The following is a 26,601-nucleotide window of genomic DNA, read 5'->3' on the forward strand; positions in this document are numbered from 1 at the left end:
TGGCTTCTGGGCCAGAACAGCTCAAGCCTTTACCAGGACCTGCAGCATTTGAGCAGGCCCAGTGTGTCCCTGGGAAAGCTGGGGTCTGGGGGAAGGTTGGGGTCTGGGGGAAGGCTGGGGTCTGGGGGAAGGCTGGGAATCTCAGGAAATGCTTGGTTCTGGCTCCCCCAGTGCCTTGTAGGTCCAGTCCTCGGCCACACACACCATTTCTGCGGGAACCAGAACTCTGGGGTTTGCCTGAGGGAGGTGGAAAACTGGCCTGTGCAGCCAGCAGGGGATGGGAAAAGAGGACATGCCTGGCTGGTGGGAATGTCCCAGCTCGTACATCTCTCCAACAGCATGTTATAACCCAGGTTTATTCTTTTTGGTGGATTTCTGGGCAGGGCAGGCAGCATATTTAATTTCTGTCTGAATAGCTGAAAGGCAGTTAGGAGCTCTAAGTAGACTTGAAGGCTTCTAAGGATTATTTTAACTCCTTTTGCCTCCATCTCTGCAAAAGGAACCTGTGCCTGCACTTGATGCTGCTGCTGTTGCTGCTTTTGAAAAGTTCAAAAATTGACTTCTTGCTCAGAGCGAAGCTTTGAAGTGCTGCTCTGTGGGAATGGCAGCACATCTCGAAAGCCTTTTGCTGAAAGCGTGGTTAACCTACATTTGTGGGCAGCTCCCTTCAGAAGATGCCTTTGTGGGGGATTGCATGGCAAGATGTAAAGGTGAACTGTGAAATTTAATCGATTTAACAAGGGAAGGTTAAATCTGTTTGTTCTGCTCCTATTCAGGGCCTGCAGCTGGTGGGTGCAGGGTCACCCTTTTCTGTATGCAAAAGTTATCCTGCATAAAGGCTGTTTTGTCCCACTTGTTGTCTCCTTGTTTGCATAAGTGCTGTGAGGAGGGTAAGCTGAAGAAGCAGGGGTGAACCTCTTTAAGATGCAGAGCTGGTGCTTGGCTGTAGCAGAGAGGAGGTAGCGTTCCTGCCCACAGCCACTCGCTTTTGGGAGTGTAAATCAGGATTAGCATGCCCTGCTTGGATCCAGGGCTCAGCATCAGCTGTAGGTAGGAGAGAAACGAGTTCTGCCTCTCTCAGGTGAACCCCTGGTTTGAATGTTGGCATGTCAGGAGGGTGTGAGGTGCCTGGCTGAGCAGTGACAATCCTTCTTCTCTTTGCAGGCTCTGAGAAAGGAAACGTAGCGTGCGACGCTGTTCCAGGCTGGAAGCCTACTGTGCTTTTCCTCCCCACATTCCAAGAGACTGGCTTTTTTGGTGAAACAGACCCTGATCTCAGGTTTCTTTGCTGCATGCCCGCTCACCAGTGCTGGATTATGTTCGTCTCCTTCTCCCTTTGCTCCATAATTTGGTTGAATCGTGGTTTCAAGCTGAGGAAAAGGGGCTGCACCTAAGCGCTCCGGTGCACCCAGACCAGGCTCCTGGGGTGCCGCTTCACACAGACAGTTCAGAGTGCTGATGGGGGAGAGCTGCCTCTGAGGGCTCTCCTCTGCCACCTGGAACGTGCTGCCTCACTCTTCAGAGCCCTTCTCCCCCGGCAGAGAGGATGGGCAGCACCGACGGCTTCCAGTACCGCGCGCTCTACCCGTACCGCAAGGAGCGCGAGGAGGACATTGACCTGCTGCCCGGGGACATCCTGGTGGTGAGCAAGGGGGCCCTGCAAGCCTTGGGCTTCAAAGACGGAGATGAGCAGACCCCCAATCAGATCGGGTGGATCCTGGGCGTCAACGAGCGCACCAAGCAGAAGGGGGACTTTCCTGGCACCTATGTGGAGTACGTGGGGCCGGTGAAAATCGCTGTCCCCTCCCACCGGCCCCGAGTGCAGCGACCCCTGCCTGCCACACCGGGGGCCAGCGGCTGCCGCCTGCCCGAGGCTCTGGAGCAAGGTAAGCCCTGCTGTGTGCCCTGTTGCTCTGGGATACCTTCAGTCTCGCTGTGTGACAGATGAGAGCGTGTGAGTGGCTTCATAGGACAGCAGTGAAACCTTCATCTCTGCAGCAGTGCAGTTGACTCGCAAGCAAAAGCCAGCCTCTCTCAGTTCTGGCCCAGAGAAAAGCACTTTGTTCCTCCAGCTTGTCAGTCTGCTCAGCAGAGCTTCCTGGGGCAAGCCTTGTCCCACTATTGCAACTCCAAGATTCTTTTCTCTCTCTATTCTGCAACCAGCCAGGATCCCCATGGTCCTTCTCCCTGCTCCACTGAGTTTTGCCAGGCTCCCTCCCTTCAGGATAAGTCCTGACCTCTCCCAACCACCACCTCCCCGCCTCTGCAGCGCCTGGGGCAGTGCTCCCTGCCAAGAGCTGCTCAGCCCCGCTGAGAGACACAATTACTTGTCTCTGGGCAAGAGGAGAAAAGTCAGGGTCTAAAAGAGTGCTTCTGAGAACTGGAGCTAATTGCTTGTCTGCCTGGCAGCCAGCCCACCCCGCGGGTCGCTGAGCCCTCGCTGGGGCCGGGCAGCCACCCTGGGGCTGGGCATGGGCTGAACTGCACCTGCAGCTGCCTCCCAGCCCCCGGCCTTGGCACGGACCTGGGCCAGGAGAGCCAATGTGCCTCAGCCCTGCCTGTGGAGCTGTGGCAGCTGCCTGCTCTTAGCCTGTTTTTTTGGCTCCCAGGCACATAAGCCCTGTGGCCAGGGTTCAGCAGCTCCTCACTTTCCCCCTTCTACTCTTCCTTTGTGAGACCCTCCATCTGCAGTGCTGAGTCTGGGTCTGGGCTAGACAAGAAAGATCTGTGGATCTGTTGGAGCAAGTCCAGGGGAGGCCACAGAAATGCTGCTGGGGCTGGAGCCCCTCTGCTCGAGACTCAGGCTGGGAGAGCTGGGGATGTTCACCTGGAAAGAGAAGGCTCTGGGAGACCTTATTGTGACCTTTCAGTACTTAAAGAGAGCTTATATAAAAGAGGGAGAGAGGCTTCTTTTACAGGCAGATAGGACAAGGGGGAAGTTTTAATTTAAAGAGGGAGAGATTCAGATTAGATGTTAGGAAGAAATTCCTGACTGTGAGGGTGGTGAGGCCTTGGCACAGGTTTCCCAGAGCAGCTGTGGCTGCCCCATCCCTGGAAGTGTTCCAAGTCAAGCTGGATGGGGCTTGGAGCAACCCGATCTAGTGGAGGCTGTCCCTGCACAAGTCAGGGGGGGTTTAAACTGGGTGATTTTTTAAGGTCCATTTCAATCCAAACCATTCTGTGATTGTCTGAGGGGTGACAGCCACACTTTGCCTTCCCATGCCTTGCAGAAGACCTCGTGCTGGTGTGCATGGGAGGAGTGGGGTCAGCAGAGGAGCTGCAGGGTGCCAGGGAACGCTCCCAGCTGGCAGTGCTGCATCCTCCCCATCCCTCTCTGCCTGGGAGCCACAGCTACCCCAGCAGATGCTTCTGGCTGTGTGAAAACACCTCTGGGGTCTGAGGAAACCGGGGTTGTGGGGCTGCAGCAGCTCCCTGCAGCTGCCTCCCTCGCTGCTGAGCCGGAGGGGCGGCCCCAGGAAACATCTCCGCAGGGTGGGAATGTGGCCGGGCCCTGCCTGCGTTTGGGTTGGCAGCCAGAGCCTGACCTGAGTCATCCAGCTCACAACCTGCCTTTCCAAGAAAGCTGCTCCTCTCAGGAGCCTGGGATGTGCTCTGTGCTGGCTGTGCTGGCCTTGCCTGCATGCAGCTCCCTTGGGAGCTGCATTTCTGCCCTCCTCAGCTCTCCCCTCTGCTCAAGGGGGCTTGCTGCAGGTGTGTCTGCGTGGTCAAAGCCACTGGTGGGGTCTCTGGGGAGTGGAACAAGATACGTGCCAAAGCTCCTGAAACACAGAAAAGGCAAATTTGGGAAGGAAACCAAAAGCCAGACTCTCTACATCCTGCCCAGGGATGGAGGGTGGGGTATGGCACGTGAGACCAGTGTCAGCCCTGTCCCCTGTGGTGGCATCCTCAGAGCCAACCTCCACTCCAGGCACAGGCAGGGCCTGCAGGGAGGAAGTTCAAGCACCCAGAGCCATTTTACACTCAGCCTGCAGGTTTAAGAGCTGGACTTGAAGATCCTTATGGGTCCCTTCCAGCGCAGCATATTCTGTGATTCTTTATTTCTGTATTCTGCTGGAGAGACACATTTTTGCAATGGAAAAACCATATTTGAGCCAAGCCTGTCTTATTTCTTCATGGTGTGCACTTCAGGAGGTGCAGAACCGTCTCCTGGCATTCCCATGAAACTCCTTCCCTGCTTCCCAGCTCCTGCCCTGGCTGGCAGGAACCCCTTAGCCCCTCAGTGTGCCTGATGGAGCAGGGCCAGCCCCACAGCTGTCCCGGGAGCAGGGCTGGCCCCGCGGAGCAGCGAGCCCCAGCGCCTTCTGCCAGTGGATTTACGAGCTGCTGGTGTTTGCCTTCCGCAGAGAACACGAGCGGAAAATGCGGCTGGGGAATATTTCCGCAGCTGCCCGGGCCGTGCTGTGAGCAGCCTTGTTCGCGGCGGCCCAGCCCGGAGGCCCGGCAGGCTCAGGAGCTGCTGCTGGCTCCCGCTCTGTGCCTGACAAAAAAAGACAAGCTGCTGCCTGCTGAAGCAGCACATTCCCGGCCGGGCCACGTGGGCAGCGCCAGTATTTACTCTCCTTTCAGCCCTTCCCAAGGGTCAGGCTGGGAGCTGCCAGCCTGGAAGCTTGCCTGCAGCTTCCCCACACTGACCCACACCACGCTGGGCCCCTTCCCGTGCCCAGGAGCTCGCTCCAGTGGGGGATTGTCCCCTCCTCGCCAGCAGCACAGGCCTTTGCAGAGCTGCTGGGTGCCTGACCCGTGTGCTTCCCTTCCCATGGCTGTCCTGTCTCCCCTCGAGGCCGTGGGTACAGGAGGCTGAGCTGGGTGCGCAGTTCCAGCTTGCTGCGCCTTGTGGTGAGACCACACCAGGCGAGTTCGGGTCAGATCCATGACAACGGAGCTGTTTCGCAATGGGGAGCAGCCTCTTGGCTCTGCCTCTGCAGAGAGGAGTGTGCTGGGTGTCCTCCCCCACTGTGGGCTCCCTGGGGTCTGCCAGGTGCTGTGGACCAGCCTGGAGGAACCTCCCGCTCCGGCTGGTGCTCCTTTGGAAGCGGGATGGATCCTGGCACCGCTCACCCTTCGGCAAACCTCCTGCTGGCAGCTCTTCAGCCAGGCCTGCGTGCTCCTGCCCCGGCATGCACGGGGGAAGGGGGTGCCTGGAGCCAGAACCTCAAGATTTTCTGGAAGTGGCTGTGAAATACCACCCGACATGGGGCTGCAGATCCCCCAGGAGTGGGGGGACCCTGGTCCTGTGCCACGGGCTGTCTGTGCTCTGTAGCAGCTTGCACAGAGGCTGTGGGCTCACGGGGAGGGGGAGGCACAGGGCCGGTTTCCATGTTAAACGAGCAATCAAGGGCAGGAATTTGCTGACACGGCGTTCTGTCTGAATGGCTGGATTAATCACAGCTCACCCTGCTCTGCTGCCAGCCCTGCGCAGCCCCTGTGCTGGGCAGGGACCCAGCCCTGAGCTCCAGGAGCCCTGGTAACCCCTGTGCTGCCTGCTGGGGAGTACGGGACCCCAGGGGGATGGGCTCTGTCTCCAAGCCTCTGCACGGAGCAGCAGATATCCCTGTGCACACCCAGTCAGAGCTGGAGCTCAACAAGTGCTGTGCTGGTTCCTGGGCAGGTTCCTTGCAGGCTCCATGCTGTGTTTGCCTACGCCACAGCCTCACAGCGATAGCCACGGGTTTCCTTGCTCCTGTTGGGAGTTGCCTGGGTCATGCCCTGGCCCAGCTCTGCTGCTGAGGGCTGAGCTGGTGCTGAGCCCTTCTCTCCCTTCCTCTCCCCCAGGGTCTCCTCTGCCGGATTTACAGGAGCAGTTCAGCCCTCCTGAGATTGCTCCGCCGCTCCTGGTGAAGCTGGTGGAAGCTATTGAAAAGAAAGGTAAGGGGGCAATGCTGAGCACTGGGGAGGCTGATACACCCCAAAACCCCTCAATGAAAGCTGAGCTCTGTGGGACCACAGGACACAGCTGCTCTCATGTTTGTCCCTGGGTTGAGCTGCTGAATCCCATGAGGGTGTTTGGTTTCAGCACCTACACACACTGGGTGGGTGCTGGGGTTTGGGAATTGCTTCCAGCCTGGATCTATGCCATGGTGGAGAAATGGGGCCATTGAACCAGGTGTCCTGGGGCCCAAGGGGGCTGCAGCAGCTTCTGCAGGGGCTTGGCTTGGACACCATCCAGGCCAGGTTTGCCGTGCCACAGCCATTGCCCAGCTGGCACTGAAGCAGTGCCTGTGCTGGAGCTGACAGCAGTGTCCCCCTTCCACAGGCTTGGACAGCGAGATGTTGTACAGGACATCTGGCTCCGAACTGCGGCAGGCGCTGAGAACCGGTAAGAACCAGCTCGGCGCGGTGGAGGCGAATCGGCTCAGATGGAGGAGATTAGTGGATGTGACAGCGCCAGCAGTAATGCAATCCAGGCCAGGCTCGCCTGTCCCTGGCAGTTCCTGACTCCCAGCATGCTGCCTCTGGGGCTGGGCTGTCCCCATCCCAACGTGTCTGTGTCCTGCGTGGAAGGGATGGGACGGGGGGAATTCCTGGCACCATCCATGGGGACAACAGAGGGATGTGGTGCTGGCTCAGAGACTCGCAGGCAAACAAGTGAACCCTCATGCTGGTCCCCTGGTGTCTGGGGTGCTGTGCTGGTGCCTGGTGGAGGCTTCTCTGCCTCTGTCATGCCACTAATAAGGAGGGGAGGATCTTTCAGCTCGGTTTGGTGGCTGGAGCCGTGGCTCCATGGTGCTGGCAGCCCATGTCTCTGCTGGGGAGCCCTGGGAGCTGTCTGCCTCTTGCCTGGGCTGGGGCCTCATCCGGCACCACGCTGGCGAGTCCCCTCCCACAGACGTTCCTGCAAACCCCAACCATGCTGTGCTGTCAGCCCAGGCTGGGCTCTTGGGGCAGGCTTGATGTGCTTCCCAAAATCCTGCATTCGAGGGAGGTGTTTCCCCCTTGGGTTCAATGTGTGGCTGCTCAGTCTGTGCTTGACCTGTGCTGGCAGCAGGGAGCAAAACTCTCACCCGAGCTATGCCTGCCCAGAATTCCTGTTTTGGGGCTCAGGGCAAAGGTTGTGCATACCCAGAAGGACCTCTGCCTTCTCCCAAGGAGAACTCCTGGGGTTCCCAGAGCCAGCTTATTTCTGGGATGCATATCCTCTGTCACATGGGCTGCCTGAAGGCTGCCTGAGCTCCCTCGTGGTGCTGATGAGCTCTCACGATAGCTGGCTGCTGTGTGATGATTTCTGGGATGGGTGTTGGCAGCACCAGTGCTGTGTTCACCCTCCCATGGGAAATCTGTGCCCTGACAGATTGGACCCTGGGTGACCTGGAGCCCTTGGACGTGCACTCCTTGGGCGAGGCACTGCGAGGTTACCTGCAGGACCTGCCCTCCCCCGTGGTGCCATTGTCAGTGCACGGAGATATCCTTCGTATCCTGCAGGGTAAGGGCCTCCCTGGCTGCCTGGGGGATGGGTGGCTGGGTGGGGTGGGCACATCTGGGATGTTAGAATAAGCCCTGTCCCTCTGGGGCTGGCACATGACCCGCTGCTGACAGCGCTCCGGTGCCGTGACGCAGCCGGAGCGTGGAGAGTGCTGCCGGCTGTCCCAGCTCTTCCCTTGTGTCTTGTTCTGTCCCCAGAGATCCCCCAGGCAGAGAATTGCCGGAAGCAGCTGCTGCTGGCCCTGGAGTCGCCTGCGGTGCCGCTGCAGAACGCGCTCACCCTGCAGTTCCTGCTGCGGCATCTGGGGAAGGTATCGCAGCAGGCTGAGAGCAACAACCTCCACCCTCGGGCCCTGGCAGAGATCTTCGGCCCCCTTGTGCTCCGGCTGCCTGGCGCCAGGTACGTCAGGCTTTTGGTCCCAGCAGTGTTCCCTGCTCTGGCCACTGTGCCTGCTAGGACAAGGAGTCCAGCCTGGAACAAGAGGGCTGCCCACGCCCCTGCTGGGCTGACGTGGGATTAAACTGCTGGCAGCACACACAGGTGGGACTCAGAGCTGGGACAGAGCCCCTGCTGCCCTGTCAGCCTGGGGTCTGGCAGGTAGGATGAACCAGCTGATTGTGGGGGACGTGGGAGCAGCGCCGTGTTCTACCCCACAGCTGCTGTTCTTAACCTGCCTCTTGTCTCCCTGCAGCCCAGAGCTGAGCCCTGACTTCTCTGTGCTGTTTCTGGAGACACTTCTGCAGACGAAGGAGGTGGAGCCAGAACAGTTGCCTCCAGGTACTGAGATACCCCTTCCTTGGGGCCTGAGGCACTAGCATTTGTGAATATGGACTCTCAGCCCTCATGATTGGGTTGCCTAGGGCATTTTGATAGCCCAGCTGTGCCTGGAGGCCAGCTCAAGGTGTTCAGCTGCTGGAGATTGCATAGAGCAGCTTTAGGAAAGGTGGTGGCCAAGGGGCCTTCCAGTCATTGCAGGGAGGGGGACTCAGCACTCTTAAGGAATTACCAGCGGGGAGCTGGGATTTGGGCTCATCCTGTTTCATCCCTCCTCCTCTCACAGCCCTGCCTCCCAAACCACCAAAGCCAAAGCCCAGCGCAGCCAGCCTGGCCAACGGGAACAACGCGCCCTTGCAGGACGCCGAGTGGTACTGGGGGGACATTTCTCGGTAAGGGGGTGACTGGCAGCTCACACCTGGGGTGCTCTGTCCATCAGGTGAGCCTTGGGGCCACCTCCCAGGCCATGACAATCCTGTTCCTTGCAGGGAGGAGGTGAATGAGAAGCTCCGGGACACACCAGATGGGACCTTCTTGGTGCGTGATGCCTCCAGCAAGATCCAGGGGGAATACACACTCACACTCAGGTAGGGCTTGGGAGCCTCTGGGAGCTGGCACCCCCTGGGAGCCTCAGGGGTGCACCTCTTGGGTCTCTGGCTGGCGTAGGGTGCTGGGGTGGTGGTAAGTGCCCTCTCCTCTCCCCTCCACTACAGGAAGGGAGGCAATAACAAGCTGATCAAGATCTTCCATCGGGAAGGCAAGTACGGCTTCTCGGAGCCCCTGACCTTCGGCTCGGTGGTGGAGCTCATCACCCACTACCGGCACGAGTCACTCGCCCAGTACAACGCCAAGCTGGACACCAGGCTGCTCTACCCCATCTCCAAGTACCAGCAGGTGAGGCCTGTGCTGCAGGGACATGGCTGGCGAACACAGCCTGAGCCAGGGGTGTTTGTTCATCCATCCCTGCCCCTTTGGTAGGTGACAGTGTCCCATCCCTCTCCCTGTGTGCTGGAATGTTTTGCTGTGGGGTTTTGTGGGACCAGCTGGAGCAGGTCCTGACTGGGGTTGTGCCTATGGCAGGACCAGGTGGTGAAGGAGGACAGTGTGGAAGCTGTGGGGGAGCAGCTGAAGGTTTATCACCAGCAGTACCAGGACAAGAGCTGGGAGTACGACCTGCTGTATGAAGAGTACACACGCACGTCCCAGGTATGTGGGCCCTGCCCGAGACCCCCAAAGGCTGCTCTGTCACCCCCTGAGTGCTGGCAGCCACCCTGCTGGGCACAGGAGAGACCAGAGACGTGGCACCTGTTGCCTCATTTGTCAGCTCATGGACTTGCAGGGACTCTCCAGAGGACAGGCTTTGATGAGGGGAATATTTTGCCTGCAGCAAGGACAGAGCTGCTTTGGGGAAGTTGAAATAAGGGATGCAAATGTGCAAAAATGTTCCTCAGCTTTTTCCTCTGTTTTCCCCAGGAGCTGCAGATGAAGAGGACTGCAATCGAGGCCTTCAATGAGACGATCAAGATCTTTGAGGAGCAGTGTCAGACACAGGAGAAGTGCAGCAAGGAGTACATCGAGCGCTTCCGGAGGGAGGGCAATGAGAAGGAGGTGCAACGGTGAGGATGGGGGTGGTGGTCCCTGCTCTGCCTGGAGAAAGGCCCCAGGGGCTGGAAGGATCCTCCTGGCTCAGCACAGAGCCGAGGCACGTGGACTCCTTGTCTCTCCAGCAGCATGCTGTGGGCTGGAGCTGGCTGGCTGCCTCCTCTGCCTCCCCCACCCTGGCTCACAGCCTAAACCCCCCTCTCTCTCTCTCCCAGGATCCTCATGAATTCGGAGAAGCTCAAGTCCCGCATCACAGAGATCCACGACAGCAAGATGAAGCTGGAGCAGGACCTGAAGAAACAAGCCTCGGAGAACCGGGAGATCGACAAGCGCATGAACAGCCTCAAGCCAGACCTGATGCAGCTGCGCAAGCTGCGGGACCAGTACTTGGTGTACGTAGTGCCCCTGGAGCCCGGCCCGGGAGCCATCCAGCTGCCTCCCCCGGGGCTCCGCGGCTCGTTGGAGCGGCTCGCAGCCCGCTGCGGGGAGGAGCCGCTCCCACAGCGCCGCGGGGCTCGGCGGGCCCCGGCAGCGGCGGCTGCTGCCCTCTGCCGATGGCCACGCCCGGGGCTCGCTGCAGCCGCTCAGCTCTGCCCTCCTTCCCCAGGTGGCTGACGCAGAAGGGTGCCCGGCAGAAGAAGATCAACGAGTGGCTGGGCATCAAGAATGAGACAGAGGAGTGAGTGTCCTGCTCGTGTGCTGTGGGGTTTGGGGCATGTGGGAGTACAGGCTGTGCAGCTGGTTCTGCCTGTGCTGTGCCCCTGGGCAAATCCTGCCTGGGGGCTGGGGATGTCTTCCCTGCCAGATGGGCAATGGCAGATAGCAGTGTGGGGAGATGTGGGGGCCACACACCCAAATTCAGGGAGTCTGACCCTGCCTGTGCTCCATTGCAGTCAGTACTCCATGATGGATGATGAGGAGGAGCTGCCCCACCATGAGGAGCGGACGTGGTACGTGGGGAAGATCAACCGTGTGCAGGCAGAGGAAATGCTGTGTGGGAAACGGGACGGCACCTTCCTGATCCGTGAGAGCAGCCAGAAGGGCTGCTATGCCTGCTCTGTGGTGTGAGTATCCCTGTGCAGGTGGGATGGATGGATGGATGGATGGATGGATGGGATGGGATGGGATGGGATGGGATGGGATGGGATGGGATGGGATGGGATGGGATGGGATGGGATGGGATGGCCCAGGTTGTATTCCCACATCGCTCCACTCTCCAGATGCTGGAGGTGACAGTTCCCATCTGCCTTGGCTTCTCCTGCCAGGGCCAGCTGTATCTTCACACTGCTTTGGTGGCCCTACTTGTGCTCCCCTGTCCCAGTGCTGACCCAGGCTCCTGTGTCTCCCTGGCAGGGTGGATGGTGACACCAAGCACTGCGTGATCTACAAGACAGCGACGGGCTATGGGTTTGCTGAACCCTACAACCTCTATGCCTCCCTCAAGGACCTGGTCTTGCACTACAAGCACACGTCCCTGGTGCAGCACAATGACTCCCTGAATGTCACGCTGGCTCACCCGGTCCTTTCCCAGCCACCAGCCAGATGAGCAGCCCATGCACAACACAACAGCTGCCTTCAGCTTCTCCCCAGGGCGCTGCTTTCTGGCTCTGGACTCTTGCACCCTGTATAGTTGAGTCTCTGTGCTCCTGCTCCTTCAGAGCCTCTGAGATGTCTGTGACCGTTCCTGATGTCCCTCTTGGTCAGTAGCTGAAACCCGTGTTGGCTGATGGGACACAAAGGCTGGGCTGATTCCCAGTGGGCTCCAGCCTCTAGGAGGTGGGATCTAGTTGTGATTGAATTGCTGGAGGTGAGCACAGCCCCCTCCCCTTCTCTGACAAGCAGGTCAGATCCCCTTCTTGCTGGCAGGTCGCCCCGCTACGCATCACTGTAGAGCTTTGGTTCCTGATTCCTCGGTGCTGTGACCGAGGGGTTCCCTGCCTGGACACTGGAGGAGGCAGAGGAGGAGGCTCCATTGAGTGTGTGCATCCTTCACTCTCACTTCCCTTGGTGGCCTTGCAGGCTGTGATGGTGTCTGGTACGAGGGGTGCTGCTCTTGCATGCAGAGACACGTTTAGGAAGGAGAAACCTCATCCTCCATGGGGCTTCCCGGCCGAGATCTTCGCTCCGTGCTGCGCCCCACCTCGCCACCATTCCCTCTTGTCATAACCACCTCTGGAGTGTTGCTGCCTGGGCAGGGAGGATCTGCTTAGCCATGAATCTCCCACCTCAGTTGTGCCAGCAAAGCTGTGAAACCCGTGTTGGTACCCGTGTTTTTCCTGGCAGGATCTGTGGGATGCACAGCTCGTTGTTTCCGGCCGGTTGCGGTGACTCTCTGCACACATAACCCATTGAAGCTGACTGTAGCTCTGTAAATATGGTTCTTTTTGTGACCAGCTGCTCCCCTGGTGCTGGTGTTTGCTGAGCCCCCAGTGCCACCCCCAGTGTGGGCAGCAGCTGCCAGGCTGCCACAGCCCCGGGCCCTGCAGCTGAAGCAGGAGAGGGCTGGAGTCCAGCGCACACTACGAGCCCTACCTGCAATGAAGGACCTCTCTGCTGCAGGAGGACACATCTGTGGGGCCCAGGGCATGCTGAAATGTATCTGCATGATGGTGAACTACGTATGCAAAGCACTTAGAATCGTGGGTACTGTATGGGGCTGGGGCAAGGTGCTGTGTCCTGGCTCAGAGGGCCCCAGGGCAGCCCAGGTGGGCCTACAAGAGCTTTAAAAGCTGAGCTGAGAGTTGAGGCCGTGGTGGCATTGGCTTTCCTGGGTTATCTCAGCTGCCTGGCTGGAGGAGAGCATTCTTGGTCCTCTTGATTTGCCAGAGTGGCTTGTTCCCTCTTGGAGGCTCCTCCTTGGGACAGCTGGTGGATGCTGTGGACTTTGGCACTTCTGTTTCCCATTGCAGCTTGGATTCTGCTGGATCCATGGGGTGCTCTTTGCTCATGCTGTGCCTGCATCCTGTTCTTGATGTGCCCCCTGCCTTGGGGACTTCACTGTCCCTCCCTCCCCAGCCAGCTCTGCTGCTTGCCTTGCTCTGGGCTGGTCCCCAGATCCTTCTGGAGCTGGGGCTGCTGGAGCAAACGTCCCATTCCTGTTGCTTGTGGCAGCTCTCCTATGCCCAACTGTACAGCCCTGTTCCCTGCCCTGCATGTTCTCTCCAGGCCCTGGGCCTGGTTTTTGGGTTTGGTTTGTCAGTGTTTGGTGCTCAGGTGCAGGCAGTGGGTCAGGGGAGCTGTGGGGGCACAGCCCAGGAGAGGCTGTGGTTGGCTTCTGGGATCTCTTGGGAAAAGCTGCCAGGATGATTAAGGGAATAATTTGGACTTGGGCACGTGAGAGATGAGGGCACGTGGGACTGGGGCAGGGAGGCTCAGTCCTCACAGCTCTGTCCAGAGGCCTCCCTGGGGCCTGAGGAGTGGCCAGGGGGCTGCACCAACACTCCAAAGCTTTGTTAGTGTTCCACACCTTTTCACTGGGGACTCTGCTGGTCCTGTGCTTGTCCCTGCACTTCCAGCACGTCCCCACATCACAGGACAGGCTGTAGGCAGATGGGATCCTCAGCCTCTCATCCCACGGGCTCCACGTTCCTCCACCACCACTCCTGAATGTGAGCTTGGGGCCAGTCCTGCCTGGGGGGGATTTGCTCCCCACTCATGCCAGGACCTGCTGAGCATCAGGAGGAGTCTCAGCTTGAAGCTGTCACCTGTCAACACTCACTTGGTGCTCACCTGGCTCTGCTGCCCAGGGAAATTCCAGCTTCTCTTTATCCTGTTTTTATCCTTTTGGCTGAATTTCTGTTGTTGTCCCCGTGCTGTCCCTTCCTGCTGTCCAGCCACAGCCCAAGGGGGGGTCACAGTGACCCCTGTGCACCTTCCAGCACTGCCTTCCTTGCCCACTGGCAGCCTGTGCTTGACAGGGCACTGCTCACGTCCTGTGTACGACGAGGAGGAAGATGCCCTTCCCCAGGGCTGCCTTTCCCTGACGGTGCTTCACTTGTCTCCCTGAACAGCAGCTTTCCTGCTCCCCCCGGGGTGGAAGCCCAGCCCCAGCTCCCCCAGCATCAGCTCGTTGTGATTTGTCCTTTGCTGCTTTGGCTCGTTCTGAACCCGGCTGTGTTTCGAGGCGCTGGGCTGTGCTTTGCTGCTTGTGACCCCCACGTCCCCCAGCCGAGCCGCACACCCGCATCCCCTGGGTGCCACATGGCTGTTCCTGCTCCCCGGGGCACAGTTTGGGGCTTGTCCCTCTGTGTCCCTGCTGTCGGGGGGCTCCAGGCTCCCCCGTGTAACCCCAAGGTGCCAGTGGAGGCTCTGTGCTCGGAGAGGATGTGGTGGCTGCGTGAGGTTTTAGTTTCTAGGTATATGCAATAAAGAATAACCTGCCCCCCGAGCTGTCCGTTACCAGCAGTAGTGCTCTCTGCTCTTTCTGTTGATGTTTACTAATGTAAACCCAGTATTTGTTACTGTAAGAGGATTTTTTTTTTTTTTGTACGGTACTTTGAAAAAACCCACGAAAACAACAACAAAAAAAAAAAAAAAAAAAAAAAAAAAAGGAAATAAACAGAGTTAATGAACCAGGCTGCTGGATTGCTGTGGGAGGTTGTGCGGGGGCAGGAGGGTGGCGGGGCTGTGCCCCAGTTTCTGGGCTGGGTGCAGGATGTGACCCATCGTGCCAGGATTGTGCTCCCGGGTTTGTAGGGCTGGGGCACGTGTGGACGAGGGCTGAGAAACGGCCGGAAACAGCGGCTACAAACCGGGGAACGACGAGGTTCCTCCTCCCCCTGCCCCGCAGCTGAGCTCGGCGTGTCTTGAGCTGCAGCCCCATCCCGCAGCCGGAGCCGCCCGGGGGCTGTGCTGGGAGCCAGCCCCGCTTCCCTGCTCGGGGAGCTCCAGCTCCAGGCTGGGTTTCACTGCCGGACCGGCCACAACCCGCGGGGGCTCGGGTCGTGAGCCCCGAGCTCCAGTCAGGGGACAGCGGGGACTCGGTGGCTGCGGGCAGGGGACAGCGGGCACTCGGTGGCCGGACCCGGCGGCCCCACGTGGGGCGGCGGCGTCACGGGAGGCGGCGGCTGGGGCGGCACAAGGGCAGGAAGGGCGCAGGGAGGCGGGCACAGCCCAGCTTTAAAAGCCCCCACTGGGACGGGCTCATTTCCGCGTCACCCCGGCGTCCTCATGGCCCCCACGGTGCCGCTGGCTGTCCTGGCGCTGGTGGCCCTGGTGGCCCCGGGGCTCGGCGCGGCCCCCCCCGGCTGTGATTACCCTGCCCACCGCTGGTGCAGCTCGAGGGACGCCGCCGCCGCCTGCGAGGTCAGAGCCGCTGCTGCTGTCAGGGCTGGGGACAAGGGCAGGGTCACCCGGCCATCTCCCTGGGTGGGACAAGGGCAGGGGGCCACCTCCCGCCTGCCCCGCAGCAGGGACGAGAGACGCGGGGACAGGGTTGGGGCAGCGCCTGGCCACGATGCCCGGAGCGAGTGCCAGCTGCGGGCATCGCTGAGACACAGGCTGTCACACCCGCAGGGATGCTCAGAGCCTCCGGTGCCACACGGGCACCACGGCATTGCCCAGCATCCCTGGGGAATGGCTGTGGTCCAGCCGGACCCTGACCGCAGCCGCTTTCAGCTACCGCTGGCACTTCTGCTTTTTCAGTTTAAAACCGCTTTTTGGCTTATTCTGCCCCAAACAGACCCGGGAGGTGGCAGCGCCCTGTGAGCCCCACGGGGCCGCAGCTTCCCCCTGGCAGTGGGTGCTAGGCCGTACCCCCTCCCAGGTCTAAATTTGTTTTCCCCTGAAATATTTTGGGGAAGTTCTGTTGGAAAGCCCCAGCGCTGGGTGTCAGCCACGCTGTCAGGATCCTGTGGCAGCAGAAAGCTCCCAGCCACTCTCACTTCCCTCTAGCCCTGCACACCCTCATCCCCTTTCTTCCCTGTATCCGCGGGGCTTTGTAGAGACACTGGGACGGGGGGCTGCAGCCGTATCCCCCCGTGCACCCCGAAACCTTCCCGTGTGCAGGTGCAGAGCCGCTGTCCCAGCCTCCCGCGCCCCGCGGCCGCGCCCGTGCAGCTGAGCCTGTTCTACGAGAGCCTGTGCCCGGCCTGCCGCCAGTTCCTGGCCCTCAAGCTCTTCCCTACCTGGCTGCTGCTGCCCGAAGAGATGCTGAACATCACCCTGGTGCCCTACGGCAACGCCCAGGTAGGGGCCGGCCCTCCCGGCGCCGCGGGCTCGCCCGGTGCCGCCGGCCCCGCTCAGACCGGTTGCTCCCGCAGGAGAGGAACGTCAGCGGCAAGTGGGACTTCAAGTGCCAGCACGGCCCCGAGGAATGTTTGGGCAACATGATGGAGGTGACGGTCCCCGTTCCCACGGTGCTGGCACGGGGGGGTCCAGCGGCCCCTCACCGCCCACCCTGTCCCCATAGGCCTGCCTGATGCACGAGGCTCAGAACTTCAGCACCTACTTCCCCATCATCTTCTGCCTGGAGTCAGGCAGCTCTGTCACCAAGAACCTGGATGCTGTATGTCCCACTCCCCGCTCCTGGTGCCCCACTGTGGGGGTGCCCCTGTCCCCCTGAGCGTCCCCATGTCCCCTGTGCCCAGCAGTGCCTGCAGATCTACGCCCCAGAGCTGGACAGTGGCCGCATCACCGCCTGCGTGCAGGGGGACACAGGGATGGCCCTGATGCACCACAACGCCCAAGTGACCGATGCACTGCAGCCCCCACACCAGTACGTGCCCTGGATCACCATCAATGGGGTATGGCAGGGGGGCACCAGGGTTCCAGGTAGGGCTGGGACATTGTGGGGACCCCCCTGACCAGCCCTGTGTCCCCCCACAGAAGCACACGGACGAGCTGCAGGCACAGGCAGAGGCTTCACTGCTGGGGCTGGTTTGTCACCTCTACGAGGTAGGACAAGGCTCTGGAGGGGCAGCAGGGCTTGGGGACACATCCCCATCTCTGCTGGGGCTCTAATGGCTGCTCTCTGGCAGGGGGAGAAGCCAGAAATCTGTGGGGGCTCCAAGGCCCCGAAGCTCCCACCTGGCTGCAGTCACTGAGGGATGTGTTTGGAACACCGAGAGAGATGCCAATAAAAAGGATATTTTTGTTGAAAACCAGGATCTGGAGTGGTGGGGTAGGGGGAGCAGGGAGGGGGGTTTTTGCCCCACCACAGTGGGAAGAGGAAAGGGGCTGGGCACTGAGGCAGTGGGACTGTCCTCCAGACCTGGGAATTACCTGCTCCAGAGGTTCACAAAGAAGCCTCTTAAAGATTCCCAGGGAACTCTGCTGTGCAGCTCTCTGAGGAGCAGAACATTTCCACTCTGCAAGTCTTGGGAAGCAGCTCTGGTGTCCATCTTTCTCCTCACACTGACAGCATTAAACTCAACCACTTCAGGAGCACTGGGCCCAAGACTATCCCAGTTCCCACCAGTCCTTCTCCATTCCCACCAGCAGGTTTAGGATGGCATCTTTCCTGGTGGCTCCCTGAGCATGTGTGACAAGAAGTCCTCTCCAGCAGACTTCAGGAATATCCCAGACCTGCTTGCCCCAGCAAGAGGCCATTCCCAGCAAGGGTCTGGGAGGTTTAAATTCACCACAAGGACAAGGAATTCCTGACTCAGAGAATTCTTCTCACTAGCTGTAGAACAATCCTTAGTGCCAGGGTCCTGGCTGGGTGATGGGCAGCAGAACCTGCCTGGTTTTCCATTCCCCTCATCCTGACTGCAGGGACTGCCCTCAAACCTCTCCTCACACAAGGTGTGACCCCATCCCCTCACCAGCCCTGCAGGCATGGGACTTGTCCCAGCTCTGGGCACAGACCAAGGGCACTTTCACTGGCAGACCCCTGACAGCCACCTGTAGCCTCCCTCAACCCTATCCCAGAGGAGCTGGAGAGGCTGTGGGAGCAGGAGGGACACAAGAAGCCCCCACATTCCATCCTGAGAGAGGCCAGAGAGCCTTGAGCAGCCAATAGCCAGGAGGAACCACACCCTGCCACCACAGCCATCACTCCTCTTGTCTTTCTCAGGCTCAGCCAACCTGGACCACCAGTTCTGGGCACCCCTCAGTGTCCCCACCACCCCAAGGACAGCAAGGGAAGCAGCTGCAGGCAGGCAGGGACCCTCCTTCCCTTTGGCTGCACCTCAGGCAGCAGCAAGACCTGGAAAGGGAGGAAAAAACCAAAGAAAGAAATCACAGCAACAACCACAGAGTGCCTGGAAACTTCATCTCTCTTTATTGTCCATTTCTCATCCAAAACCTGGACACCAAACCCAGCTCTGGGCCCTGAGCAAGCACAGTCCCACTGGCATGAGCACAGCATGGCACAGCTCCTGCTGCTGCTCAGCGTCTGCCTCGAGCATCGTCCCTGCCCCAAAACTTCTGTCCCCTGGATCAGCTGCACTGCCACTGCCCACAGCTCGCAGGGCCATAGAAAATTCTTCTGCTCGAGAGAAGGGAAGAGAAAGAAAATAATAAACCGTGAATTGGAAGGAGTTTCAGCGCCGGAGGGCGAGCTCCTCTCTCGCGAAGCTGCTGCCGAAGCCCGCGGTGCCCTGGGGGCTGCGGGGCAGGCGCAGGACCCCGTCCCACAGCCCGAGGGGCTCGGAGCCCCACGGTGCTGCCAGGGCAGGGCTGAGAGCAGCGCTGGCCACAGCACAGAGGCCGCTGGCCCAGGGGGTCCAGGAGCCCGCGGCGCTCGCCCCGAGCGGGGAGAAGCCCTTGCTGGGGAAAGCGCTGGAATTCCCAGCCGGGGAGTCGCCGCCAGGCCAGGTGGGTGCCATCAGATCCTGGTTCAGGAGGGACAGCGAGCCTGAGGCATCATCGCGCTGCGGGGAGCTGCTGGGCAGGGAATCCTCGAGGCTGCAGGGGAAGGGCAGAGCCCCCTTCCACCCCGGCCGCTCCTCCCCGGCTTTCTTCTTGCCCCCTTTTCCGCAGAGCCGCACCACCCGGATGCTGTGCCAGTCGCGCTGCCCGAGGCTCTCGAAGGCCCTGCGGGCGCTCTCCAGGCTCTCGTACTCCACCAGGGCACAGCAGCGGCTCAGCAGCTCCGGGAACCGCGAGCAGAACTTGCGCACGTCCGAGGGCAGCTTGCGGCCCGGCCGCAGCAGGCGGATGGAGGCGATGGCGCCGAAGGGGCTGAACATCCTCGTGATGGTCTCCAGGAAGTTTTTCTGCAGGGGCAGGTCCTGCTCCCGCGGCTGCAGCTCCCAGGCCAGCAGCAGTTTGCTGGGAGGGACGCTCAGCAGGTACTCGGGGATGGGGAGCCGCCGCCTCACTTTGGTGCCCTCCTTGTTCACCTCCAGCAGCGCCGAGAACTTGAGGGCGTAGAGGGTGAGGCGCCAGTCCCGGGTCAGGTATTTCACCTGTGCAGAGAGGGTGGAATCCCTGTCAGTCTGCCTGCCCTGCTGTCCCCAGGCAGGGACCACCCTAAACCCACCCCCAGGTAGGCTGGGACCCCATCCAATATCCCCCACGGCAATATCCCCCTTCTAAGGGACAACCCTAAACCCACTCTCCAGACAGGCTGTGACCCCATCCAATATCCCCCTTCTAAGGGGCAACCCTAAACCCACTCTCCAGACAGGCTGTGACCCCATCCAATATCCCCCTGCTATAGCACCACCCTAAACCCACCCCCAAGGCAGGCTGAGACCCCATCCACAGCAATATCCCCCTTCTACAGGAGCAGCTTTGGGATCTGCACAGTCCCCACTGTCCCCTGGGCTCTGGCAAGGAGCCACAACTTCCCCCTAAGCCACACCAGCAGCACTTTCTTAGTTTGTTTTTTTTTTTTTTTTTTTTTTTTTTTTAGTTAAGGGAGGATCACTTTCAAAGCAGTCCAGGGGAAGTGTGGGTAGAAGAGGTGAATCCAGCCCTGGGGGTGTTCTGAGGAGTGTTCCCTGCTCCCCCAGCCCCATCCATCCCTGGGAGCACAGCTGCTGCAGGGTATTGAGCACACACACCCAGCACCCACCTTCTTGAAGGATGTCAGCAGCTTGATGCTGACAAAGCCCATCTTGTTCTTCTGCACGTGTTTGAGGAGGAAGGCATCCTTGGCCAGGTTCTCATCTGACAGGTAGAACTCCACCTGGGCCACGATCCTGCGCACCAGCTGCGGGTCTGGGGCCGAGCAGCTGCAGTCCAGCAGAGCCACCCCCAGCTCACAGGAGTCCCTGCACAGCAGTGGGGACACAGCTGAGCTGCTGCCTGGACCAGGGTGGGACAGCAAAGACACCACGGGCACACAGGGCTACCCTGGGTACAGGGAGCAGCTCCAGCCTGTGCCTCGTGAGCATCCCAGGATGGGACACATCCCAGGCTGAATGAAACACATCCCAGGTTGAATGAAACACATCCCAGAGCAGGGACACATCCCAGACTGAATGAAACACATCCCAGAGCAGGGACACATCCCAGGCTGAGTGAAACACATCCCAGAGCAGGGACACATCCCAGGTTGAATGAAACACATCCCAGAGCAGGGACACATCCCAGGCTGAATGAAACACATCCCAGAGCAGGGACACATCCCAGGTTGAATGAAACACATCCCAGAGCAGGGACACATCCCAGGCTGAATGAAACACATCCCAGAGCAGGGACACATCCCAGGCTGAGTGAAACACATCCCAGAGCAGGGACACATCCCAGGCTGAGTGAAACACATCCCAGAGCAGGGACACATCCCAGGCTGAGTGAAACACATCCCAGGCTGAATGAAACACATCCCAGGCTGAATGAAACACATCCCAGGCTGAATGAAACACATCCCAGAGCAGGGACACATCCCAGACTGAATGAAACACATCCCAGGATGGGACACATCCCAGGCTGAGTGAAACACATCCCAGAGCAGGGACATGTTCCAGTCCCCTTGAGGACACACACATGCAAGGAGCAGGCTCAACCCCTCCCCACGTACCCAGTGTAGCTCTCCACGATGTCCTCCTGGCCGAGCAGGGAGAGGGAGCAGCTCCACGGGGAAGGGAGAGGCCGTGCCAGGAAGGAATTCCTTGGGACAGGCACTGGAGTGCTGCAGCTGGGCTGGGAGTTGAGCCCCAAGGCCACTCCAGAGTCGTGGGAAGACATTGTCCTTCACCTGGAAAAGGACAGTGCTGGGACACCCTGACCATGCCAACCCTGGGACAGAGCCCTCTCTGGGCTGCAGCCCCCAAACCCAGCCCAGGGGCACTGAAAGAGGGTAATTGTTGTGTCCTTACCTGCTTGGTAGCACTGGAAGGGTGGAAATTCTAACTTCTAGCAGTACATCCCAGACACCCTGAGGTGCCAACTCCCAAATTCCCCTTAGTTCCAAACTAAGGCTCTCAAAACATAAAGGCAAAAAAAAAAAAACCCCAAAAAAACCCCCCAAAATTAAAAAAAAAAAAAGAGATAGGAAAGAAAGAGAGAGAGAAAAAGCCCCCAGGGTAAGGGAGATGTGGGTTTATAAACACACCCTGAAGGCAATGCAGGGGTGGTTGAGGACCTGCCCCCAGACTGCCTGCTCCAGGTGAAAGCTGTTTGGTGTTAAACTGCCCCAGCTGAGCCCTGGGATGAGCCAGGCTCCTCCTGCCTGGGCTGCAGGGACCAGGCAGGGTAGGGCCAGCAGGACCTGTCCCCTCTGGTAGCCTGGGGGGCAGTGAATTGCAGCCATGAGGCCTCTCAGTCTGTGCCTTGTGCAGGGACAGTGACAGTGACAGTGACAGCCGTGTGGAGGGGAGGGAAGCTTCTGTCCAGGGAATCCTTTGGGCTCTCTGTGCTGCCAGAGCAGCAGGGACAGGCCCTTCTCCCTGCTGCAACATCCCCCAGCCCAGGGAGGGATCAGGGATGGTGTGAAGCCCAGGGAGGGAGCAGGGATGGTGTGAAGCCCAGGGCAGGGGGACAGGAGGGCCCTGGCTCCATGGGGAAAGGGCTGGGATGAAACATCCCCATGGCCTGAGCCCCATGCTGGGCAGCAGAGAGAGGGTGAGGACACAGGGCTGGGGACAATGCCAGGGAGGGATGTTGGAGCTGGGTGGAAACTGGAACTGGCACTGCAAGGGCTGGTGCTGGGAGCCCTCCTGAGCCTCTCCTGCCAGTCCAGCCCAGGCTTGGCTGATGTTCCTGTGCCCTGTGGCCACTTGGACAGGCCAAGGGCTCCAGTGGCACAAGAGAAGGTTTTGTTTCAGACCAGGTCACAGGAGAAGTTGCAAGCAAACAACAAAAAGTGGTTCAGACTCCTGTTTTCAAATCTGTATTTTTGTGTTGGTTCATTTTGAGAACTTCATCTCATTTCTCTTTGCAAGTCCCCCTTCCCAGAGGTTTCCTAGATGTAGGTTCCTATTCTCTGATGCTGTGGGGACAATCCAGGAGTGCCAGTACCAGACCATGAACCTAAAGCCATCCCAACCAAGGGACACATTCCCGAGGGGACAAACAGGAGACAAATCCAGGGCTCATCCCCTCTCACACCCTGGCACAGACTGAAGATGTCCAAGGAGTCCTGGCTGTCCCCAGAGCAGCAGCACCTCCAGGCTGGTGGCTCTGCAGTGTCCCCTGCCCTTGGGCTGCTCCCAAGGAATCCCTGGGCTCTCCCTCCCTGCCCTTCTGGGATGAGCCACAGGGACTGGCAATGTCCAGATGCCTCTGGAATGTTGCACCCCTCTGATTTCCCCAGGCTTGGTGTCAACTCCTGGCCACCCCCCATTCTCCTGGCACCTCCTGGGAAGGGGTGGAAGACAAAACTCTGGGATGTTTGTGCTGAAATCTCTGCAGGATTTGCCCATCTGGGAGGGCAGAGCCAGGGGCAGGCTGAGGATGGGGGGTGTAGGTACTAACAGGAGGATTTGGAGCTGTGTTTGCTCTGCTCAGAGGCAGATTTTCTCAGGGTTAGGAGGTGCTGCCCAGCTGCCCTGGGGGAAACAATCTCCTGCTTCCAGACCTGAGATTCCCAAAGGAAGAGGCTCTAACTGGTCCAGCCAGACTGGGTGTGATCCAGAGGGAGAGTGAAGCAAAGGCACAAAGGCTGAGGCTGAACCTTCCCAAGGGGTCAGAGCAGGAATGTCCCAGCACTCGTCACATCCCTCCCATCCTCTCAATTAGTCTGGAAGCTTAATTAGAAAATCCTCCTGTGGCCCTGTGCTCAGTCTGATCCTCCAGCCTCTCCTCCCCTCTGAGCCTGCCTGTGATGGGGTTATCCTTACACACAGCTGCTGCCCCAGGAATCTGCCTCCCTGCCCAAAACTGCTTTAATTACCCTGCCCTGGGCAGCTCCTGCATCCCCCTGAGGCTGCTGCAGCATCTCCTGGCACCTCTCAGGGATCACAGAAGAAATGGGACCACGACACTTCTTGTGCAGGCCTGAGCATTGGATACACATTTATTGCTGTTCAGGTTTAGCTGGGAATTCTGTGCAAGGGGGTTTGGGTGCTTCTCCAGCCTCCCCACACACTGCTGCAGAGCTCCAGAGCATCTCCTTTGCACACTGGCTTCCCTCAAAGGAAGAGCTGAACTTCCTGTGGCCCTCAGTGGGAGCAGGGCAGTTAAGATTTGGTTGCTCAGTTGTTTATTTAGACTCTCTTATCTCATCAGCAGGATCCCAAGTGTGGACTCTGACCATGGTTATGTACATTGAAATCTGTCTCTCTCACTTCTCTCCTGCCACTTCCATGTGAGACATTTAAAGACAAACATCACCTTGGCACAGCATGGGGCAGAGGGAAGTTGTGCCACTGCACACAGTCTTGTTTCACTTGCCATTAGGAAGGTGTTTGAAAGTGTCACAGCTGCTTTAGTGCCACTGGGAACAAGAAAATCAGAGATTTGGATAGAATATACTCTGCTAGGCAAATGTACACGAGACCCCTGGAAAAGCTCACACCGAACACTGCATCATTAGAAACCATAATAATAAAAGCTATTTATGACACAGCCTTTATTCACAGAGAGATTTGCCCCAGGGCTTTGTTTTTGCAGTTTAGTTTGATGACAGATCCCCCCTCCTCTGCCCTGTAGCCCACAGCTCCCAGTGTAGCCCACAGCATCCCAGGGCAATCCATGTCAGCACAGACCCCACAGGATGTGGGAAAGGGGGAAAAACCCTGCTGAGCTCCCCCAGCTCAGCCCCATGGAGCCACCCCTGCACTGTCACTGCAGGAAAAGGCAAAAAGGGATCCAGAGAGGGAAATGCCATTGGAGTGCTGAGCCCCCGGGGTCTGTGCCAGCCCCTCCCTACCTGGGATGGGCTGCTGGGCCAGTCTGAGCTGTGCTGGGCCACCTGGAGCAGGGGAAATGGGAACAAGCCCCACCCTAAGGCACTGTGGTCACACACCCTGGCCCCTGCTCCGGACCCTCCTTCAACCTCAGAGCAGGACATGGAGTGGGAATTTCACAAACCCCCGGATGTGGGACCAGTTCCTGTCTGCCTGGGCACCGTGGAGGATGGGGATTGCCATGGGATTGCCATGGGATTGCCATGGGGTTGCCATGGGGTTGCCATGGGATTGCCATGGGGTGATTGTCCCCAGGCATTGTGGCACGGGGACAAGGAACACGCTCTGCCTCCAGCTGCCACCGCCTCGGAGTCCTTTGGTATCTTGAGCTGGCCTGATGGCATCCCAGGAGCATTGGGGTGAAGTGCCAAGCTGGGGAGGCATGGAAGCAGCTGGGGATGCTCATCCCATAGTCCCAGGGCACGGCTGTGCCCGCAGGGATGTGCAGCCTGGAGCCTCTCCCCGCGTGGGGACACGGGACACCGCCTGTCCTGTGCTGCCCGGTGCAAGAGATTTGGCAAAGCCAGAGCCAGGACAGCCTGCGGGAAAGGCTGCAGGAGGAGGGCCGGGTATTCTTCCTTCTTCTTGGGCACTGATTGGTTCAAGTCTGTATCACAGTGAAGTCTGAGACGCGGGGAAGGAACCAGAAGCGCCTTCCCTGACACAGGAAACCTCGTTGGCGCGCCTGGCTCCGGCTGCAGAGCGGAGACAGCTCCTCCCCGCCAGGCACATCCCACCTGCTGCCGCCCGCAGGGGCTTCCATCCCTCGGGAGCAGCCTGCAGCTCCTGCTCCGCTCTGCAGGGACACTGGCGGCCAAAGCAGCGCCTGCCCCGGCTCAGCCCATCCTCGAACACAAGTAAACATACAGAGAAACTAAGAGGCACTAGAATAACGCGGATCCGGGGCTGCCGGGCCGGGCACGCTCCCGAGGGCTCCGTGCAAGCCGAGTCCCGGTGTCAGATGTCCTGCAGGGAGTGGCCGGGCTCGCAGCGCTCCCGCTTCACCAGCGGCTCCCCCAGCGCCCGCTCCGGCTCCGCCTCGGCGCCCAGATCACTGATCTCATCTGCAAAGGACAGGACAGGCTCAGGGCAGGGAACAGAGCAACTGGGAGCTTCTTCCCAGCACACCAGGGCCAGCAGGGGCTCCCATCCCATAGCCAGGACCAGCAGAGGCTCCTCTCCCATAGCCAGGGCCAGCAGGGGCTCCTCTCCCATAGCCAGGGCCAGCAGGGGCTCCTGTCTCACAGCCAGGGCCAGCAGGGTCCCTTCTCCCATAGCCAGGGCCAGCAGGGGTTCCTGTCCCATAGCCAGGGCCAGCAGAGGCTCCTCTCCCATAGCCAGGGCCAGCAGGGTCCCCTCTTCCATAGCCAGGGCCAGTAGGGGTTCCCTCTCCCATAGCCAGGGCCAGCAGAGGCTCCTCTCCCATAGCCAGGGCCAGCAGGGGCTCCTCTCCCATAGCCAGGGCCAGCAGGGTCCCCTCTCCCATAGCCAGGGCCAGCAGGGGCTCCTCTCTCAGAGCCAGGGCCAGCAGAGGCTCCCATCCCATAGCCAGGGCCAGCAGGGGCTCCCATCCCATAGCCAGGGCCAGCAGGGTCCCCTCTCCCATAGCCAGGGCCAGCAGGGGCTCCTCTCTCAGAGCCAGGGCCAGCAGAGGCTCCCATCCCATAGCCAGGGCCAGCAGAGGCTCCTCTCCCATAGCCAGGGCCAGCAGGGGCTCCCATCCCATAGCCAGGGCCAGCAGAGGCTCCTCTCCCATAGCCAGGGCCAGCAGGGTCCCCTCTCCCATAGCCAGGGCCAGCAGGGTCCCCTCTCCCATAGCCAGGGCCAGCAGGGGCTCCTCTCCCATAGCCAGGGCCAGCAGGGTCCCCTCTCCCATAGCCAGGGCCAGCAGGGGCTCCTCTCTCAGAGCCAGGGCCAGCAGGGTCCCCTCTCCCATAGCCAGGGCCAGCAGGGGTTCCTGTCCCATAGCCAGGGCCAGCAGAGGCTCCTCTCCCATAGCCAGGGCCAGTAGGGGTCCCCTCTCCCATAGCCAGGGCCAGCAGGGTCCCCTCTCCCATAGCCAGGGCCAGCAGGGTCCCCTCTCCCATAGCCAGGGCCAGCAGGGGTTCCTGTCCCATAGCCAGGGCCAGCAGAGGCTCCTGTCTCACAGCCAGGGCCAGCAGGGTCCCCTCTCCCATAGCCAGGGCCAGCAGAGGCTCCTCTCCCATAGCCAGGGCCAGCAGGGTCCCCTCTCCCACAGCCAGGGCCAGCAGGGGCTCCCATCCCATAGCCAGGGCCAGCAGGGTCCCCTCTCCCATAGCCAGGGCCAGCAGGGGCTCCTCTCCCACAGCCAGGGCCAGCAGGGGTCCCCTCTCCCATAGCCAGGGCCAGCAGAGGCTCCCATCCCATAGCCAGGGCCAGCAGAGGCTCCTCTCCCATAGCCAGGGCCAGCAGGGTCCCCTCTCCCATAGCCAGGGCCAGCAGGGTCCCCTCTCCCATAGCCAGGGCCAGCAGGGTCCCCTCTCCCATAGCCAGGGCCAGCAGGGTCCCCTCTCCCAGCCAGCCCAG

At 59.9% G+C, this 26,601-nt stretch overlaps 4 protein-coding genes across 16 annotated transcripts in view; 2 read left to right on the forward strand and 2 right to left on the reverse strand.

The window, feature by feature from the left end:
• Positions 1–26,601, forward strand: part of PIK3R2 (phosphoinositide-3-kinase regulatory subunit 2) — a 154,396-nt gene that overhangs the window by 6,143 nt on the left and 121,652 nt on the right. Inside the window, exons 2-16 of one of the 2 annotated variants that reach the window (XM_079328546.1) lie at positions 1,165–1,886; positions 5,794–5,886; positions 6,275–6,337; positions 7,310–7,441; positions 7,639–7,840; positions 8,133–8,218; positions 8,502–8,607; positions 8,704–8,802; positions 8,929–9,109; positions 9,296–9,421; positions 9,689–9,831; positions 10,033–10,209; positions 10,425–10,496; positions 10,711–10,881; positions 11,171–14,388. In XM_079328546.1, the coding sequence (XP_079184672.1) occupies positions 1,547–1,886; positions 5,794–5,886; positions 6,275–6,337; positions 7,310–7,441; positions 7,639–7,840; positions 8,133–8,218; positions 8,502–8,607; positions 8,704–8,802; positions 8,929–9,109; positions 9,296–9,421; positions 9,689–9,831; positions 10,033–10,209; positions 10,425–10,496; positions 10,711–10,881; positions 11,171–11,363 (2,184 nt within the window). In that variant the 5' untranslated portion in view covers positions 1,165–1,546 and the 3' untranslated portion in view covers positions 11,364–14,388. Of the gene's footprint in view, positions 1–1,164; positions 1,887–5,793; positions 5,887–6,274; positions 6,338–7,309; positions 7,442–7,638; positions 7,841–8,132; positions 8,219–8,501; positions 8,608–8,703; positions 8,803–8,928; positions 9,110–9,295; positions 9,422–9,688; positions 9,832–10,032; positions 10,210–10,424; positions 10,512–10,710; positions 10,882–11,170; positions 14,389–26,601 lie in introns of those variants that run through there. The other variant, XM_079328547.1, reaches the window with a different exon arrangement.
• IFI30 (IFI30 lysosomal thiol reductase) lies at positions 14,931–16,920 on the forward strand. Its single transcript, XM_079328639.1, has 7 exons — positions 14,931–15,121; positions 15,824–16,003; positions 16,078–16,152; positions 16,227–16,322; positions 16,408–16,560; positions 16,643–16,711; positions 16,795–16,920. The coding sequence occupies exons 1-7, from the start codon at positions 14,987–14,989 to the stop codon at positions 16,858–16,860; spliced, it is 774 nt and encodes a 257-aa protein (XP_079184765.1). The 5' UTR covers positions 14,931–14,986; the 3' UTR covers positions 16,861–16,920.
• Positions 18,016–24,897, reverse strand: LOC306813329 (la-related protein 6-like). Its single transcript, XM_079328668.1, has 5 exons — positions 22,222–24,897; positions 21,025–22,177; positions 20,727–20,903; positions 19,779–19,977; positions 18,016–19,167 (listed from the first exon to the last, which is right to left on the reverse strand). Exons 3-5 carry the CDS (start codon positions 20,891–20,893, stop codon positions 18,301–18,303), a joined length of 1,233 nt encoding a protein of 410 aa, XP_079184794.1. The 5' UTR covers positions 20,894–20,903; positions 21,025–22,177; positions 22,222–24,897; the 3' UTR covers positions 18,016–18,300.
• The window catches only part of LOC306813328 (DNA-binding protein RFX2-like), a 65,284-nt gene continuing 63,601 nt past the window's right edge, over positions 24,919–26,601 (reverse strand). For all 12 annotated transcript variants that reach the window (XM_079328660.1, XM_079328667.1, XM_079328663.1 and 9 more), the window contains one exon: positions 24,919–25,118. In XM_079328660.1, the coding sequence (XP_079184786.1) occupies positions 25,012–25,118 (107 nt within the window). In that variant the 3' untranslated portion in view covers positions 24,919–25,011. The remainder of the gene's footprint in view (positions 25,119–26,601) is intronic.

The sequence above is a fragment of the Erithacus rubecula genome (assembly GCF_903797595.1).
Source record: "Erithacus rubecula genome assembly, chromosome: 28".
NCBI classification, from domain to species: Eukaryota; Metazoa; Chordata; class Aves; order Passeriformes; family Muscicapidae; genus Erithacus; species Erithacus rubecula.